Source organism: Charadrius vociferus, unplaced genomic scaffold (assembly GCF_000708025.1).
Source record: "Charadrius vociferus isolate BGI_N301 unplaced genomic scaffold, ASM70802v2 scaffold126, whole genome shotgun sequence".
NCBI lineage: Eukaryota > Metazoa > Chordata > Aves > Charadriiformes > Charadriidae > Charadrius > Charadrius vociferus.
Window position 1 is genome coordinate 1,749,021 of NW_009648894.1, and position 17,636 is coordinate 1,766,656.

A 17,636-nucleotide genomic window follows, 5' to 3' on the forward strand; every position below is an offset into this window, starting at 1 on the left:
CCTTTTACATATTAAAATATTTCTTCCTAAACTTTTCATTCTGCAAAAGCTTTTTAAAATTTTATTTTTAATCCTTATACTAACCAAAACAATCAGTAAAATAGCAGTTTCCAGTGGGCTAGAAGTTCAAGTTGTTTAATAATATGTATCAAAACTACTGAATATACATACAGGCCACTGCACAGGCCACTTCATTTAAAAAATGACTCTATAAAACTGGCACGGATTTTGCAGACTATCTGTACATGCTTTTCCAAACATTTTTGTTTAGAAATGGGTTTGTCACAAAAGGCATGATTTTGGGGCTGTCTCTTACCTTAAATTCTAGATGCCCCTAAATTCAAATAAACCCCTTTTCATTAATCTTCATTCACTCCTGCCTCCTCCTCAATTTGTCCTCTACTAGAGACCTCTTTGCTGTATCCTACTGCACGTACATCCCAACCTCAAACCACAGCAGCTAATGTACACTTCTAAAATTCCCAAATCTTAAGGCCACAAGATTTCCACGGGTATCAGTATTCCCCAAATAACTGAGATACTGTTTCAGTGCCTTTGACCTCTAAGCAACGCCCAGGGAATGAGGGGAAATTAAGTCCTGGTCTATTCAAAGATTCCATATTCCTGGTCTATTCAAATTCTCCATAGATATTGCACACCTTGGGGTTCTGAGCTGGGTGGAAAGAGTCAAATCTGTAATCATGTTGTTACTCCAAAATTCAGTTTTGACTATACAAACATGTAAGTTTTTACAATACAAGACAGGAATACAGAAGCAGCAACTCATATTTCTTCTCTGAAGAAGATACTGGTTGCAGGGTGAAGAAAAAGTAAGTACTTAGTGGTAGTTCGGAATAGAACCAATGAAAAGCTGATCACTGTTACAGTTCATTCTCTTATTGAAGCGTATATGCCATGAGAGTGCAGCATTTCATCTCTAGCTGTGAAATGCCATGTAAGTTTGTCAACAGAGAAAAATCAGAGCAGGAAAAAGTAAATATCTCACAAATTTTGTTTATTTTATTTAAATGTTTGTATAATCTATAAAATTGATTGCTGTGCTGGTAACTCCAGCCTGTGCTTACTGTAATAATAACACAGATTGTGAGTGGAGGTTTTTTACGGATTTTAGGTTGAAATTGAATGTTTTTTCTAAGTAGTTATGAACAAAGAGTAGTATTTAAGTAGTAAAGTTTTGTGGTTTGGTTGTTTTGGTTTTTTCTTGTTTCATAACCATTCTTCCTGCTGAAAAAAAAACTGCTGATTTTAGAAAATTTTAGAAAATTTACTGGCACCTTTCATTTTGTGTGTGTCACGTCCCTTAGCAATTTCATTCTTTTAAATGTAACAATAGATGGACAAAAATTTTCTGGCTTCTGATATCAGGAATTCAGCCAAGAAAGTTTTCTTCTGGAATGAAGATCATTTCTCAAAATGCATCTTGCAGAGATTAACTATAAAACCCCAAAAAGGGCCAGACAAAAAAAAAAAACACAAACAAAAAAAAATGCATTAGTCAGATCTCTACTACAACCACAATTTCTACCACAGAAATGCTTTTCCGCATGACTTACAGATTTATGCAGACAGAGTTTCCCGTAGAGTTCGCTCAGCAGTTAGGTTGTAGAGTATTATGTTAATACTGTTTTATACCTACTAATGTGGTGGATTTTGCTACTTGATACTTTTAACAAGAAAATCTTGCAATTGTTTTCCAGTTATAGATGTTCTACTTGGCCAGCACTCTTCTTGCTGTCAATTTTAGTGAAGGGTACTTTATCTCACTACTTAATCTAATTTTTCATTTTTAAAAAAAAAATTTCCTGATTAAAATCTTAAGGGAATAAAATAACCATATTATCACAAATGAGGTATATACATTACTTTTCCACAGTTCACAACACCATCTGACTGAAATGCTAATAACAGTGAGTAAAAATCAATTTTTCAGGTCTCTGTAGTGCACCAAAAAGTATCTGTTATAGTCCTGGTAAATTTTAAATACCTAGTAAATATTAAAAATTGTATAATTCCGAAGGGGCTATGATAATTTTAGCCTTTCTACAGATTAATTTGGACCTGGAAAAGGAAATACAGGCAAAAAGCTGATATTTTGACTTTTATATCTTCCCTATGTTAATGTCTCACTTTAATACCTTTATCCCAAAAAACCTTGAAGGCTGCCCATGAAGGTAAAAAACAACTAGTTGGAGAAATTTGAAGCTACTTGTAACTGTTAACACTAAGCAATATTAATTTTAATTTCAATGCAAAAAGAGAGATAACATTATTTTTAAAATGTGCTCTTAACATTCTTTACCTCAGCACCGATAACTTAGTGTTATTGTCCTTTCTGTCTTAAATGCTGGATCTGTGCAAAGTATTCAGTAGTCAGATCCATTGCTATGACTGTTCCCTCTGTAAGTAGTGTAAAAATCTCAGTGCACTAAGCTTGTTCAAGGTAAAGGGACGTGTCAAAACCACCTTAATGATCAACAGATAGAAATGGAACAAAATTAATTAGTAGTTCTTCTGTCTTATCCTTAGGTATGAGACCAGCAGCCAGTCCAGGAGTAGGGGAAACAATAAAGGCCTAAATGACACTTTCTTTTCTTACCACAACCAACCCTCAATGCAAGTTAGAGCTCAGGAACTGAGTCTGTATTAGTCATAATATGTATGACAAACCATGAGCAGTACTCGATACCCACATAGTTTACAGCATCTTCAATATACATGTGCACACAAAAAAGGTTTAAAGCACATAAGAAGAATACATTTATGTCAAATTTCCAACTTAGTTTCAGCTGAAGTTATAGTCTGAACATGTATTTATGTTTACAGACTGGGTATTTGTGTGCAAATGAACACTTATAAAACTGATTCAAATATCATTGGGACATCATCCCCCAAATTGCAAAGGGTGTCCAGGATTTGGACCTGATTGCACACAAAATAAGCACAAGACTATTCTTTGGTTAGGAAAGTGCAGCAGAGGGCATGGGACCATCAGTTACTTTTTGGAAAGCTGACGATCATAAGAGATAGATGGTAGGATATGCTACAGATGTGGAGGGATGCTGTAATCTGCTGGGTTTTTCCAGTCTGCCACAATCTGTTTTACCAGACTGAGTGGTCAAGGAAATGGAGAGCAGAAAAGGAAATTTTTGCTCTTCTTGTTGTTGATTTTACTCTGCTGTCACTACCAGCAAATTTCCTGTTCAATATCAAGACTTCTCCAGTCAATTGAAGAGACTTAGATATAAACACATGCGCAGACTGGTATAGTGATAGTTTAAAATCAGCAGAACGTTAAAGTTCTCATAAAAGTGAACTGAAATTGGAAACAAAAGCAAGCTCCTCTTTATAGTTGCTAGTATTCTTCTACAGACTTGTCTGCAGACTTTAGTAAACGGTCAGTGCATGTAGTTAAAAGGTTTGATCCCACAAACCCTTACGCACATGAGTGATTTCATAGTTCTGAAAGAACATAAAAACTGGTCAGAACTTTCTGGCAAGATCAAAACTAGCAAGTTTTGGCTCCATTATTGTGGTCTAAATTGAACTGCAGTATTTTAAATTTGGCACGCTCTTGTAGTCTATACAGGCCAGTGATTTAAATTTTATCTAAGAGTGAAACAAATACATCCTACGGCAGCCTGGCCATCCAGGCTGAGAAACTTATTGCTGTGTACACTGGCTCGTGAACCCAGGAGCAGGAAAGTATTATGAAATTTAAATGTGGCAGTGGGGTATTTTTAGTATTCCCAGATTCTTTCTCCCACTCTAAACTCACAAGCTAATGTGAATGCATCTAGCTCTGATGGAATTAAAAGAGTTACCTCTGATTTGCATTAGTGTCAAGGTGACAGAGTTCAGCTTAAATTACCTAAAAAAAACCTTAAAAAAAATAGTTGAAGGCAGTATAACAGAACATTTTGTGAAGTAAAATGACAAAATGGTGTTATACTCTACAGGAGTCTGCAGGACCATCAGGTACATCCTGTAGATCAGTGACTTAGGAGTAATTCAGTACCTGAAGGCTTATGTGATTCCAGGGAGATTTACCCCTTGTAATTCTTCTGGACAAACATAGGAATGCCCAAGGATAAAAGAGGCATGCAAGTTCAGATTTTTCAGCATGGTATTTCTCTACTTTTTATGTTAACTGTCTGTTAACATTTGGTTTCTTGTAAAAGAAGAAAACTGTATAATTTCAATTTTTTGTTTTGTGTTTAAAAATTAATTCCATCATTTTAAAACTAGGTTATGAATGAGAGTTGACTATGTTTTGTGGTAGCTTTTTATGGGTTTTCATTGGGGTTTTGCAGCTTACTCTCTCAATGTTTTAAGTAAAAATGTTCTTCTCTCCTTCACAAATACAACATGGGAAAATTCAGCTTCTGTAGCATCTGTGCTCTGTGTTTGTTTACTTGTTTATCTACTCAAGAGTAAAGTTGTAAGTCTTTGAAGATGAAAGCTTGTAGAGGTCACACAGACCCAAGTATATACACTACAGTGCAAATCAAGTTTTCTGTTTTTTTAACTGCGACAAAAAGAAATATAGGTGATAATAACTATCATGTTACTTTTCATTCCAGCCATTAAAGACTGTTTCAATGGTTCTTTGTTATGTGCATCAAATAATCAATGTATAGCAATCTCCCAGCGTTGTGATGGCATTGCAGACTGCATTGATTTCAGCCTTGATGAGTCCAGCTGTTCAGGTATTTAGTTTTGCATAAAAATGTCATTTGAAACAAAAACACATAGTCATTTCTTACTGAATCTTTAGGCATTCTCTTTGCTAAAACTTAATCAGATTACATCAGGCATGAATTTTCCTGATGAAAGTGTGACACAGATAACATAGTGAGAAAAAGATGGAAAATAATAAGCTTAGTTAATGTCTTCACCAGGGGTGTTTCTTAAACACACTGTTTAAAAAACAAAAAAAAGCCTCTGTAGTATCCTACTAAAGCACTCTCTTGATTTTAGCCAATTGATTAACCCACTTAAGTGAGCTGAACATTTCTGAGTTAATAGGATTTTTTGTTTGGGGTTGGTTTTTTTTTAGTGTAACAGAAATCCAGGTTGGAAAATAAAACAAAACATATAGCATTTCTTTTAGTGCTGTGTATTTCCCACAAAAAATCAGAGTTTCTGTTTGCAATAGGGAAATGATGGAAAAAGGTGAGAACAGGAAAATGATACAAATCCAATTGGAATCAGATTTTTATTAACAAAATCTAACAAAAACATAAATGATGATATAAATAATTAAACTTAGATTCAAAGTGTCACATTCAGTAACGCAAAGTTACTGCAGGTGTCCCCAAGCCAGCTGCTCACCCTGGGCCAGTTCTGTGTTAACAGTAGAATCATGAATCATAGAATGGTTAGAGTTGGAAAGGACCTTAAACATCACCTAGTTCCAAACCCCCTGCCATGGGCAGGGACACCTTCCACTAGACCAGGTTGCTCACTCAGTTGAACACTTCCAGGGATGGGGTATCACAACTTCTCTGGGCAACCTGTTCCAGTGTCTTACCACTCTCAGAGTAAAGAATTTCTTCCTAATATCTGATCTAAATCTACCTTTTCTCAGCCATTAAAGCCATTACTCCTTGTCCTATCACTACATTCCCTGATACAGAGTCCCTCCCCATCTTTCCTATAGGCCCCCTTCAGATATTGGAAGGCCGCTATAATGTCTCGCCAGAGTCTCTCTTCTCCAGGCTGAACAACCCCAACTGTCTCAGCCTGTCTTCATCGGAGAGGTGCTCCAGACCTCTGATCATCTTCGTGGTCCTCCTCTAGACCTGCTCCAACACGTCCATGTCCTTCTTATGTTGGGGGCTCCAGAGCTGGACGTAGTACTCCAGGTGGGGTCTTGCAAGAGCAGAGTAGAGGGGCAGAATCACCTCTGCCGTCCTGCTGGCCACACTTCTTTTGATGCAGCCCAAGGTGCAGTTGGCTTTCTGGGCTGCAAGTGTTGAGCTTCTCATCCACCAGCACCCCCAAGTCCTTCTCCTCAGGGCAGCTGTCAATCCATTCTCTGCCCAGCCTGTATTTGTGCTTGGGATTGTCCTAACCCACATGCAGAACCTGTCACTTGGCTTTGTTGAACTTCATGAGGTTCACCCGGGCCCACCTCTCAAGTCTGTCCAGGTCTCTCTGGATAGTATCCTTTCCTTCCAGTGTGTAGACTGCACCACACAGCCTGGTGTCATTGGCAAACTCGCTGAGGGTGCACTCAGTCCCACTGTCCATGTCGCTGATAAAGATGTTAAACAACACCAGTCCTATTACCAATCCCTGTGCAACGCCACTTGACACTGCTCACCACATTGAGCTGTTGACCACAACTATTTGAGTGCAACTGTCCAGCCAGTTCTTTATCCAGCAGGTGGTCCATTCGTCAAGTCCATGTCTCTCCAGTTTAGAGACAAGGCTGTTGTGCGGAACAGTGTCAAATGCTTTGCACAAGTCCAGGTAGATGACATTTGTTGCTCTCCCCTTATCCACCAATGCTGTAATACTGTCGTAGAAGGCCACCAAATTTGTCAGGCACAATTTGCCCTTAGTGAAGCCATGTTGGCTGTCACCAGTCACCTCCTTATTTTCCATGTGCCTTAGCAGAGTTTCCAGGAGGATCTACTCCATGATCTTGCTGGGCACAGAGGTGACCCTGACCAGCCTGTAGTTTCCCAGATCTTTCTTATTTTCCCTTTTTAAAAATGGGGTTTATGTTTCCCCTTTTCCAGTCAGGGGGAACTTCACTGGACTGCAATGGTTTCTCAAATATGATGGATAGTGGCTTGGCAACTTCATCTGCTGGTTCCTTCAGGACCTGCGGGTGAATTTCATCAGGTCCCACGAACTTGTGCACTTTCAGGTTCCTTAGATGGTCTTGAACCTGGTCTTCTCCTACAGTGGGCAGTACCTCATTCTTCCAGTCCCTGCCTTTGGCTTTTGCAACATGGGTGGTGTGGCTAGATCCCTTGCCAGTGAAGACCAAGGGGAAAAAAATTTTTCAGTACCTCATCCTCCTCCATATCCTGGGTGACTAGGTCTCCCATTTCCTTCCTGAGTGGGACCACATTTTCCCTTGCTTTCTTTTACCACCAACACACCTGTAGAAGCTTTTCTTGTTCCCCTTGACATCCCTGGCCAGATTTAATTCTATCAGGGCTTTGGCTTTCCTAACCTGATCCCTGTCTGCTCAGAGAATTTCTCTGTATACCTCCCAGGATACCTGTCCTTGTTTCCACTCTCTGTAGGCTTCCTTTTTGAGTTTGAGTTTCTCCCCTGACTTCAGTGACATTGCATTAGTTGAGAATTTAATTTTCTGGTTTTATAATTTATTGTGAGTTCTGTGAAAAATTTCACAATATTCACAAACAAAAAGTTTTACATTTGCTTCTTGGTAGGAGGCATCCACTGGTTTCTCTGGAACAAAACTTGCCCACAAGTATTGTGTTCATTATATATGTTTGTTACCCTTTTTTTTTATTTAACATAAGAGAAGAAGTCATACTTTAATATCAAAAAGTACTGGTTTTACAATACAGAGAGAATACACACTTGCTAAATTTGATTTGTAAGAAGTATTTTAAATGAAAAGGAATATATTCAGAAATTAGTTCAATGTAGAAGAATATAGTAGTAGACTTACATGACATTAAATTACAAATCTTCCACTATTTTGTCAGAAAGTACATCTTTTAAGTAATTTGCTTTCCACAATTTCTTCTTAAAACTGGAGGTGTCCACACTGAATAGCACTGTTTATGTGTCTCAGCAAACATTTTTATGGGGTGTATACCCAAAAATCTAAAGAATTAGACCTAATTCTTTAGGTCTAATGTGCATTTTACCTTTCTTTTTCTTACTAAAGAAGATTCAGGGGATTAATTTTTGATTTTGAGTTTTTCTTGCTGTAGGGGTGTAAAATTAAACTTGAGTAAAACTAAATCTGATTATGTGGAAATCCAAGTTAAGGGATGTCAAAAGTTGATAATAGTATGTCACTGGCATCCCCCTCTACTTAAACACCTTTCCTCTTTTCAAGACTGATTTCTCTAGTTCTTATGAGAATGCGGCTCTAAGTGTTAAAATTTGGGGCATCTTTAGTAAGAAGGTTGGTGACACAGGAGTGTCTGTTCATCACCCCTATAGAAAAGCTATTAATAACAAAGTAGACTTAGGTACTAATTAAATATATGTTCGGGGGTTTTGGCTCTTATTTTATATATTCCTGTTTGTTTGAAAATCAAGTAAGTGGTAAAATCTCAATTTCTGGAGTCAAATGAAACTCTGACTTGAGGAAAATTAGAAGCCTGTTCAACTGATGCACCAGGACTTCTTTAAGTTCTAGAGGAGCCCATTGCCTTTAGTGTGTTTATGACTTGATACTTGTATCACCAAGTTAAGGTCTAAATGAAAAGGTTTTGGAAGTGTTAAGTGCCCAAAATGACAGGTTTGAATATTCTGCTGTTTTGAAGATCAGGCAATGGCAAATATAGCAATGAGGGGGTGAAATTTAAATTGTATTTTTAATTTTATGTTTGCAGTGTGTCCTGAAGAATATTGCAAAAATGGAGGGAGATGCATTATCAAAGACGACATTCCATTATGCCAGTAAGTTTCATTGGAGATTGATTTTTGACTGAAATTATGTTCAACAGAAGTGTATGTTTAAAAGTTGGTATGTTTACACTATTTTTATTTACAGTTGCTGAGTTAAACCACATTGTGAGAAGAATATTAATTATCAGACAGAATTGTGTGTAACTTTCATCTGTCATTACATGAGAAAACCTGCTTGCCTGACACCTTAAGTTTTCTGTGTCTCGTATTTCACATCAACATTTAACAATACATGTTTTTATGTTAAATGATGCCTTATATGCAGCAGGTGTTGAGTACCTCAGACGAGATTTACAGCAGGACATATTCTCATCTTTACCTTAACTTATGATCTATTTCTGTTATAATGTTATTTTTTGCATATATTTGGAGAAAGAGGGTAATATTTTTCCATTCATGCCAAACAAAGGGTTGAACATATGCTTGCATTTTTCTGGAAATACTCTATGCTGAAAAACAAACAATGAATACAATTTCGATGTGGAATGTAGGAATCATTAGAAAGTGTCTCAGTATAAAGGGATTCATTTACACAAGATATCACTCTGTTCCCCTTGGTATATTACAAGAGATTTTTCAAAGTACAAAAAACCCAATGTTATACATTATCATACATTTCTCCTTCATGTATTTCAGTAGATGTTGCCAAAAAGTTTGCCAAATTACTAAAGAAGTGACTGCTCTATCCAAGTATCTATCTTAGTCAAGACCAGGCATTAAGGTTTGTCAGCTAGTCTGTAGGAAACTCACATTAATAAACCTGCTGACAAAATTTCAGTTATTGCAGAATTTGTATCTTTCAAGACAGGTTTATCCTTTACTGCTTGAAGAAATGTGATAAATAAAATACTCAGAAAATACAGGCACTTTCATATAGTGTACTTTGATATAGCTCTTACAAAACACTGTTAATTACTTCCAGATTTCCCAAAGAATCTCCTCTGTTCCAGAATAGAGAATAATCCCTGCAAGAAGCTTGGAATTTCATTAAGGTGGCTGTTTCAAAACTTCTTGGGACACAGAAAGAGAGAAAGAGGACAAAAAACATAGGGTAAGGTTGTAGGTGAAAGGGAATGGATAGCCAGCAGAAAATAAAGGGATTGGGAATAGCCAGGGAGTGTACAATTGGTAGATTAAACCATCGATCAATAAGAAAATTGCTTGTAGAGACAAGACACTGGGGGAGTAATTGAGATTTTAGAGGTATAAGAGAATTATAAAAATTGAACTTATGCTAGGACTTGTAAATGAGAGGACACCAAATTAGTAAGTGTTCTTTATCCACAGAAATGAAAGATAGTTGGAATAGTAAAATAGTAAATAGGATACTTTCCCTCAGCATTCAGTAAGAAATAAGATATTGAATTCTGATGCAATGCATAGGTAACTGCAGCAAAGGCACAGAAATGAAAATGACTTACCTGATGGGTTAACATAACTCCAAGAGCTGTGCATGCTTCTGTTGGGGAAATCATCTCTATTCAAAAATACTGAAAAAGTAGTGCATGTTGCAATAGTGGAAGGCTTTCTGAAAACTCTGCTGGTAAGGGATGTGACTGGAGAATAGCAAATGGAGAAGAAAAAGAGTAGTCAGATCAACAGTCCGATATCAGTACCATTCAAAGGTTTATCATATTTTGAAGGAATTACTTATACACGTAATAACAGGGGAGTTAGCCATTTCTAAGATAAGCTTCTGCATGATATTCGAAAATCCCACATGTCAACATTGTGAAAAGAAAGAAAAGAATTAAAATGTACCTTAAATTATAAGAAATGTAGAAGTATCCCAGTTTTCATTTCCTAGGAAAAAATAGTGAAACCCGTAGAAATTGATGTGGAAAACACACTATTTTTTTACCTGTTTGTTCTCAGTTCTTACCTTAAATTTCCTGAAAAAGAGATCATAGATTTAGGTGGACACACCTTCTTCTTTTGAGAGCAACTGTTCTCCTAGACTGCAGGGGAGGTGAGGAGAAAAAGCAGAGTGCGTAAGAATGAAGGAAGCCTGTGGGACAGCAAGGAAACCCCTGAGAAGAGCTGCTCTGTCACAGAAGTGGCAGAGAAGAAGAGTCATCCTAGATACCCAGAGGTAATTGTGTGGAGATTACAGTGACCCTAAAAGTCACTGAGTTTGACTAATACCCTTCAGTGACGCAGTGGGCAAGGGGAAAATTTGTTAATATATCCTTTTATTGCTGATTTTTCTTACACAATGGATTCCAGTCTTACTCCACTTGAGATGTTTGTGTTCTAGTTTCGATAAAACAAAACCTGGGTCTGGAGTTTAAAAGCCTCTTTGGCCTCTCTGAGAACTTTGGTTTAACAAAAAAAAAGTCTGGACTGGTCTCAAAGCTTCATTGGATTCAAGGTTCCATCACATTCCTATAAAAACCAAAATTGCCGCTCGTCTTGCCTTAGTTTGAGGTATGTCAATAGAAAAGAATGCAGTCTCTCAAAAACATTTTTGTCAGTGATAAGGGGTGAGTTTTTCTATGTTTTTAATGCAATGTGGCTGAAGTAGTTAACTGTATAGACTCCTCCAAGTAGTTTAATATGTCAGCATGGGAACAGGGTGTATTTGCAGTAGCTGCTTAGGCAAAAGAAATCAACTATTTGAAGAGGTTAATAGTAGGTTTTATACATTTAGTGCAGTATTGGAGAATGTGACAGTTGATATGGTGGTGGATGTTCTCAGTGGGAGTTTGTGAGTAAATGCAGAGCAGCGGTGCTTTGCAGATGATGGGTAGCTTCCTGCCTGAATGAAACACAGCTTGATGGCTGTCCTAATCCTCTCTGGTATTTGACTTCTGAGTGAGGTTTCAAATCCATTTGCATTTGCTTCTCCTATTTGGTCAGGAGAGTGCTTGGGGCGTGTATCAAATATGTTTATCTTGTTCTTACTACTTCTTGAGTAGCCTCTTTGGCTGCCAGAATAGACAGAGTTTTAGGCTGAGATGCCACGGCCGCTCTCATTTCACAAAATGTTACTCCTATTTGTGCTGACTGAGTTCCTTTCTATAGTGGATGTGCAGCCAAGTGGCTAGTGCTGGCGATCAGCTGCTGTAGCTGCACATGCAAATCATGATAGTTTGAGCAATAATGGCTAGAATTTTTGCAATTTCAATAGTCTGATTTCACAATTATTCCTTTGACTATAGGTGTACTTTCCCCAATTGTTTGTCCAGTGTTTTTTTATGTTTGCTTTATTTTTTTCAAATGTGAGACCACAGACCTCTGGAAACATAGGAAAAGAATACTCATGAGAACAAGCAAGCTGGGAAAAGTGTGTTTGTAATACACTGAAGTGGAAGGGTGAGGCTTCAAAGATTGTACTAGTTCTGAAAAAAAAAAAAACCCTGAGAACAGAAAAAAATATTTCACTAGACTGGTAATACATAATTTTAATTCTTATACCAGCTAGACAAGATTAATATAATACATTCACATTTTAAATGTACTAAAACTCACATGTAATAAACATAATAGAGTGCTTGTCTTTCCTTTCATTTTATACAAACATTTTCTATGTAATATACCAAATTTCAGAGCATTTACACCGACTAATACCAAAGAGTATAATGAGAGTGCTTTTATTAATGTCTGAGTTGTAAAAAGGCTCTATCCTTAAGCAGAAAATGTAATTACATTCACTGGCCTGTAATTAAACAATCATGTTATAAATTAGAAATACATCTTCATTAAACAGTTTTTAAATTACATTGAATATGTACCATCCAACTAACTGAGCTGTGGAGATTATAATTTCAAGGAGTCATTATACATAGATAATTAATTAACGTTATCTTTTTAGTTGTGTATCTAAATGCTGATTTGGCCGAAAGTATAGAAACTGAATTATTTTGATAGTTTGCTTTATGTGATAAAAGTGAAAAAGATTACTTTCTCTTTTATGTTTTAGAAAATAATTTATTTTACAGGGTAATAATTCATTCAGAGGAAGGGATTTTTGGTTATTCTCCTTAGAAAAGCTACAGGCTATTTGGTCCTCTATTTTTTACTTCTCATTTTTAAAATGAGCTCATTATTATTATAACCACAAACAGTCTGTTTTAATGTGCAAATAAAACATTTTATTCCCAGTACAATAACAAATAGTATTCACAAAAGTTTTTTATAAAAAATACTTTTTTGGTAGTTGAGACATTTTCGCACAGTCTGATTTTGTCTTCAAAATACTGACTTCTTGTAAGCACAATACATTTTTGAAGAGAAGCCCTACAAGGTGGCATGCAAATTTAAATAATGCCCCACTAGACTCATTCAATACCTTTTCCAGTCAAGTATCATATGTGCCTAAGGATGGTAATTCCACATCCTCTCTGGGCAATGTCTTCCAGTGAGGAATGTAGGGGATTTTTTGTAAACATGTTTTCTTTTGATTGTACTCTTACAAATACCGCTTTACTGGATTTTTGAGGAATGATAGAGTTACCTTTAAAAACTGAAAGTCGGGGGATTGTTTTACTATCCCAAGGTATGTCGTGAAAATGGAGTGATAATAGTATTCCCACCTAAGAAAAAATGCTTGGAAGCATCTTGCCTGTGATTTGATGGAAATACAAGGCCTAGAGACTGACAAGATAGACACACCCAATTCATGAGTAAAGAGAGTTTACAAGGAGAGAAGATGGCAGTTTCCATTTCAGCTGTTTGTCCTGCTGCTCTCAGAGATTCCCACCTCAGTTACAGGGCGGATTGCTGATGTAGCAGCTGCTGAATCACTGCAGATTATTAACTGTTGAAGAAAAGCAAATGGGTACTGATTTCACTTTGTTCCTAAGAATTTTCTTTTAGATTTACTGAACAAGGGTGACATGGGTAAATTGATAAAGCTGTATAGAGCCTGTGTATCTACTCAAGATAGTGGTAGTCATGCAAAAGCAATTGTAGATAGAGGGGGAATGGAACAAGGATGTAACCATTAATAAAAACAAAAGCCGTCATGAGTAGTCAAAAAGATAAGACATGGAAAAGGAATGTTATGCTAAGATCTGGCTTCTGGGAAATGAAGACAAAGGCATATTCTTGTATAGAGACGTATATACAAACATACCTATCTAGCATAGAGAAGTTTTCTTTCCTATCTTTCCATTACCCAAGTGCCATCTGAAAAGTGATGCTGAGGCAAATAAAATAACAAATTCATGTTGCCTGGGTTGGGTAAAATTGAGAATGGGAAGACAAGTTAGTATCTCTGTTCTCCAGAATAAATGAGACACAGCTTGTCGTGAAAGAAAATATACAGTATGTTAATGGAAATGTACCTTTAAAAATTTGCTTACAGAAAACTCTTTCCTAAAGTTTCTATTCCATATATTATTTTTTGATTACTCTTTACCCTTTCTATTCAGAAAAGCTCTGTGAAATCAAGGGGCCTGTTCCTGATACAATAATACTGTTGGGTTTTGGCTTTCCATGTTTCTAACATCATAGAAACAATCCATTGTTTTCGCCTTTTTCCAAAAAAAGGCGAACATGATGTCATTATGAATATGTATGAGATAAGAGAACACTAAGGTCAGAGGAAATTGAACTCTTCAGTAGCACATTGATTCCATTTCATATAAAAGCAGTAATCAGAGCTATATAAACACAAGTATACACAACCTAGACAGGCTCCCAACAAAATTTCATGCATGTTTGCTGATGCTAAGGTCTTTTTTTTTTGTAAAACAATCGAATAGTATTTTTTTTTCCTCAAGGATTTTAATTTAATAATAAATTTGTCATGTTAGCACCTTTTGCGTTTGCTTTTGCCAATCATATGAAATGTTTAGTTGAGCTCACATGGAGCTTTCTGGCATTTTATATATTCAAGTATTGGTAATTAATGTTTCTCATTCTTTTTCACTGCATTAGGGAGACAACTAGCATACAAGCATCAACATGTACATAATCTAGGTATAAACCCCTCCCTTTAGAACCTAAAAGATTTCTGAAATTTGTACATTGTCTTTTAGTGTTCCCTGTACCAGCCTTGGACCAACGTTATTACTTCTCTGTCCAAACTGCATATTTCATTCGATAGTCTGGATCTCTACATTGAGATGTTTTGTTTTCCATTGAATCTGGCTGTGGCATTTAGTCCACTCAGATGGTGACACATTATCTGTCTCCAGGATATCCAAATAATGCTAGAAGACTGCTGTTATGGAGAACAAGAGTGCTGATTTCCCTTCAGGTCATGGTATATTTCATATGACCTGCATGTATTTTTGTTTGTTTCTCCCCCCACCCCCAAACACAAAAGATTATGGTGCAATGTGACAGAAACATAGATTCATAAATCTTACGCATTTGGTCCATTTTGTAATAGTTAGAATGAAACAGTTTTTGATGCTGATCAAAGAGCTTTCAGCAATCATTTCACAACATAAATAAACTGAAAAAAAACGTAAAATCCATTGAATTCTTCATATATGAGAATTCAGGAAATACTGATCCTCCATAAGGAAAGAAATATGCCAAATTTGTCTAACAATTTATTTTTGGGGTTTTTTTTCCCCACTGGTACCAAGTGACTTCAAAGTAAATACATTTGCCCAAATCAGTTTTACCTAGTGAGAACCTTTCAGTTGAGCAAATTAACAATTATTTCTTTACTAATGGAAACACTGGCTATCTTTTTCTATTTAGAAGCAGTTACTTTGACCTTTGCTCTTTTTCCTCCTCTTTGCAGATAATAGTGAAATCTTGAGGTCAGGATTATACTATTATCAGGATTATACTTATCACACTGGAGCCAGATACTTCATGCAGTTTGCAACTCCTAGAAATGATAAAAAAACCCCAAACAACATTTATCTCAGTCGAACCTAACTGAATATATAGTGCCTCCAGTGAGGCAATGACATCCTGTGAAGTTCACTTGTGAGTGGTCTGAATCAGTTGATTTCTGAATCCAATGATTTCAGAAAGAATCTGTCTTTTTCAATTTATTTATTCTAAAACTAAAACAAGGTTTTCTCTCTGTAACTTAAAGTTTCACTGCACATAACTGAAAGCCAGATGTTTTACTCAATTAATCATATAAGACTGAACAGACCCAACCTTGGTTTCACAACAAATGTTTCTGATCATGTTTTTGAGAAATCCATAGCACCTGATTCAAATGTAAATCAGACTTTCACACTTAACTCTAGGGTTTTGGTCTTTTATAAAAAAAAAAGCAAAGTAGGTTACAGGTTTTCTCTGTCTTCCTGAGGTGAAACATTACTCTGACAAATGTAAAAAGTCTCTCTGGATAACACTTGGAAGGACGTAGTTTAGATATTGCCCATTGGTCATGCAGGAAATCAAATTCTGATCTAGGTATTTTCAAATTGTCTCTTTATGATATGTTTGCTGAGTGGGGAGGTTTTTACCTATTTAGAAAATCAGCAAGGAATTTCTGGTGCAATTTCTAAATCAAAGAGCATGTTGAACATTACATACAACCTTTTCTTGCAAGATTTTGTAGTCGAAAGGAGGCAACATTAAGCTTTGGGAATAAAAGTAACTGCATGTTTCCTTTTAAAAGGCAAATTAGTACATTATCAACCTCACTGCAGCTCTCAAGATCAGAGTGATCATATTTAGAGTCTGGTCAAAATAATTTATGTAGTAATATGAAGATACTATAATCTTATTGAGAAAGGTATAGGCAAATAAGCATAATTCAGCAGATACAGTGCAAATCACTTGGGTATATAAGAATGCTTATGGGAAAAAAATTCTCATTAGTTGGATTTCCTCTCACTACAACATTTAGTTTCAGTAGTGCTCAAGATGCTGAAACCATTCAACCTCTCTGACAAATATCCTATATTTCTATTTTGATTTTCAATTCATTCTTTAAAAAGAGTCAAAGCAAAATGAGGTAACTATGAGGTGTAGGAAACCACAGTGAGATTTTTATTATTACTAAGTGCAGTGCACCTTTACCTCAGAATGACTTATACCCCAGAACTATAAGCATTATTACATTTAAAATTCAGGAGATAGGTTTGTCTGTAATAGGTACAAGCTTAGGATCTGGGAATTGTATCTGTAGGAGAAGATTCTTGTTGCGTGATAGATAATATGAGAGATTTTTACATGTGAGAATGTGAACTAACGTTGGATACTGGATGTTTGCCAAAGTACGGAGGGTTCCCTGAAGGGTTACTCCTACGAACTCCAGATGCTGAAGAGTAGGAAACATAGATGAAAAGCTTTAAGTCACAACTTTTTTGTTCTGCTTTGTACAAAACAGGAAAGAATAGCCGTAAAATAATAAATACTTTTCAAGAAAGAGAAAAATAGGGAACAACTGAAGAATTACATACCAATGAAGGAAGTATAAACACAAGAGTTTTGAAGATTCTTGTGCTAGAGCCCCCTCTCCTTCACATTCATGTGGCTGACTTTTGTCCACATAAATTTAAAAACATCTTTGGGTATATCTATTTATAGGCACATAAATTACACTATGTCTTTTGGATTATATGGAATCAAACGATAATTAACACAGTCCGGGTTCAGATTATCTGTCTTTGCCTGGATAACAATTTTCTTTCAGAGTCAGTCTTCCTGTATTTAAATGAAAGTAAGAAACAGTACTTGGAGTGAAAACCAGTATTCTCATACCCTAAGATTACATCTGCATGTCTGTATATCAAAACTTCATTGTCTAGAATCAGCTTACCACTAGAGCCCTCACCGTAGGAGGTACCTGGAGGCTACTGGTCAGGCATACCTAATACAGGACAAAATGTATCATGAATGTTGTAAGGGAGACTTTTGGAAAACGTATAGACCATCAAGCATGTTGATAAGAGTTTTGAACTTTCACGACAGTGAGGAAGATTGTGATGTAGGCAGGCCTGTGCTGAGGATGGCAGGAAAGATGGGGATGGCGGAGATCTGCATTTGATAATCTGTGTTATCGCATAAGTTTTGTAGAAAAGGCATAAAGTCTTCTATTCTGTACTAACTACCTC

The 17,636-nt window shown here is 36.4% G+C and overlaps 1 protein-coding gene across 1 annotated transcript in view; it reads left to right on the forward strand.

Annotated features, from left to right (window-relative positions):
- Window positions 1-17,636, forward strand: part of MALRD1 (MAM and LDL receptor class A domain containing 1) — a 268,564-nt gene that overhangs the window by 213,024 nt on the left and 37,904 nt on the right. Inside the window, exons 34-35 of the mRNA XM_009887147.1 lie at window positions 4,602-4,727; window positions 8,577-8,643. Of these exons, the coding sequence (XP_009885449.1) occupies window positions 4,602-4,727; window positions 8,577-8,643 (193 nt within the window). The remainder of the gene's footprint in view (window positions 1-4,601; window positions 4,728-8,576; window positions 8,644-17,636) is intronic.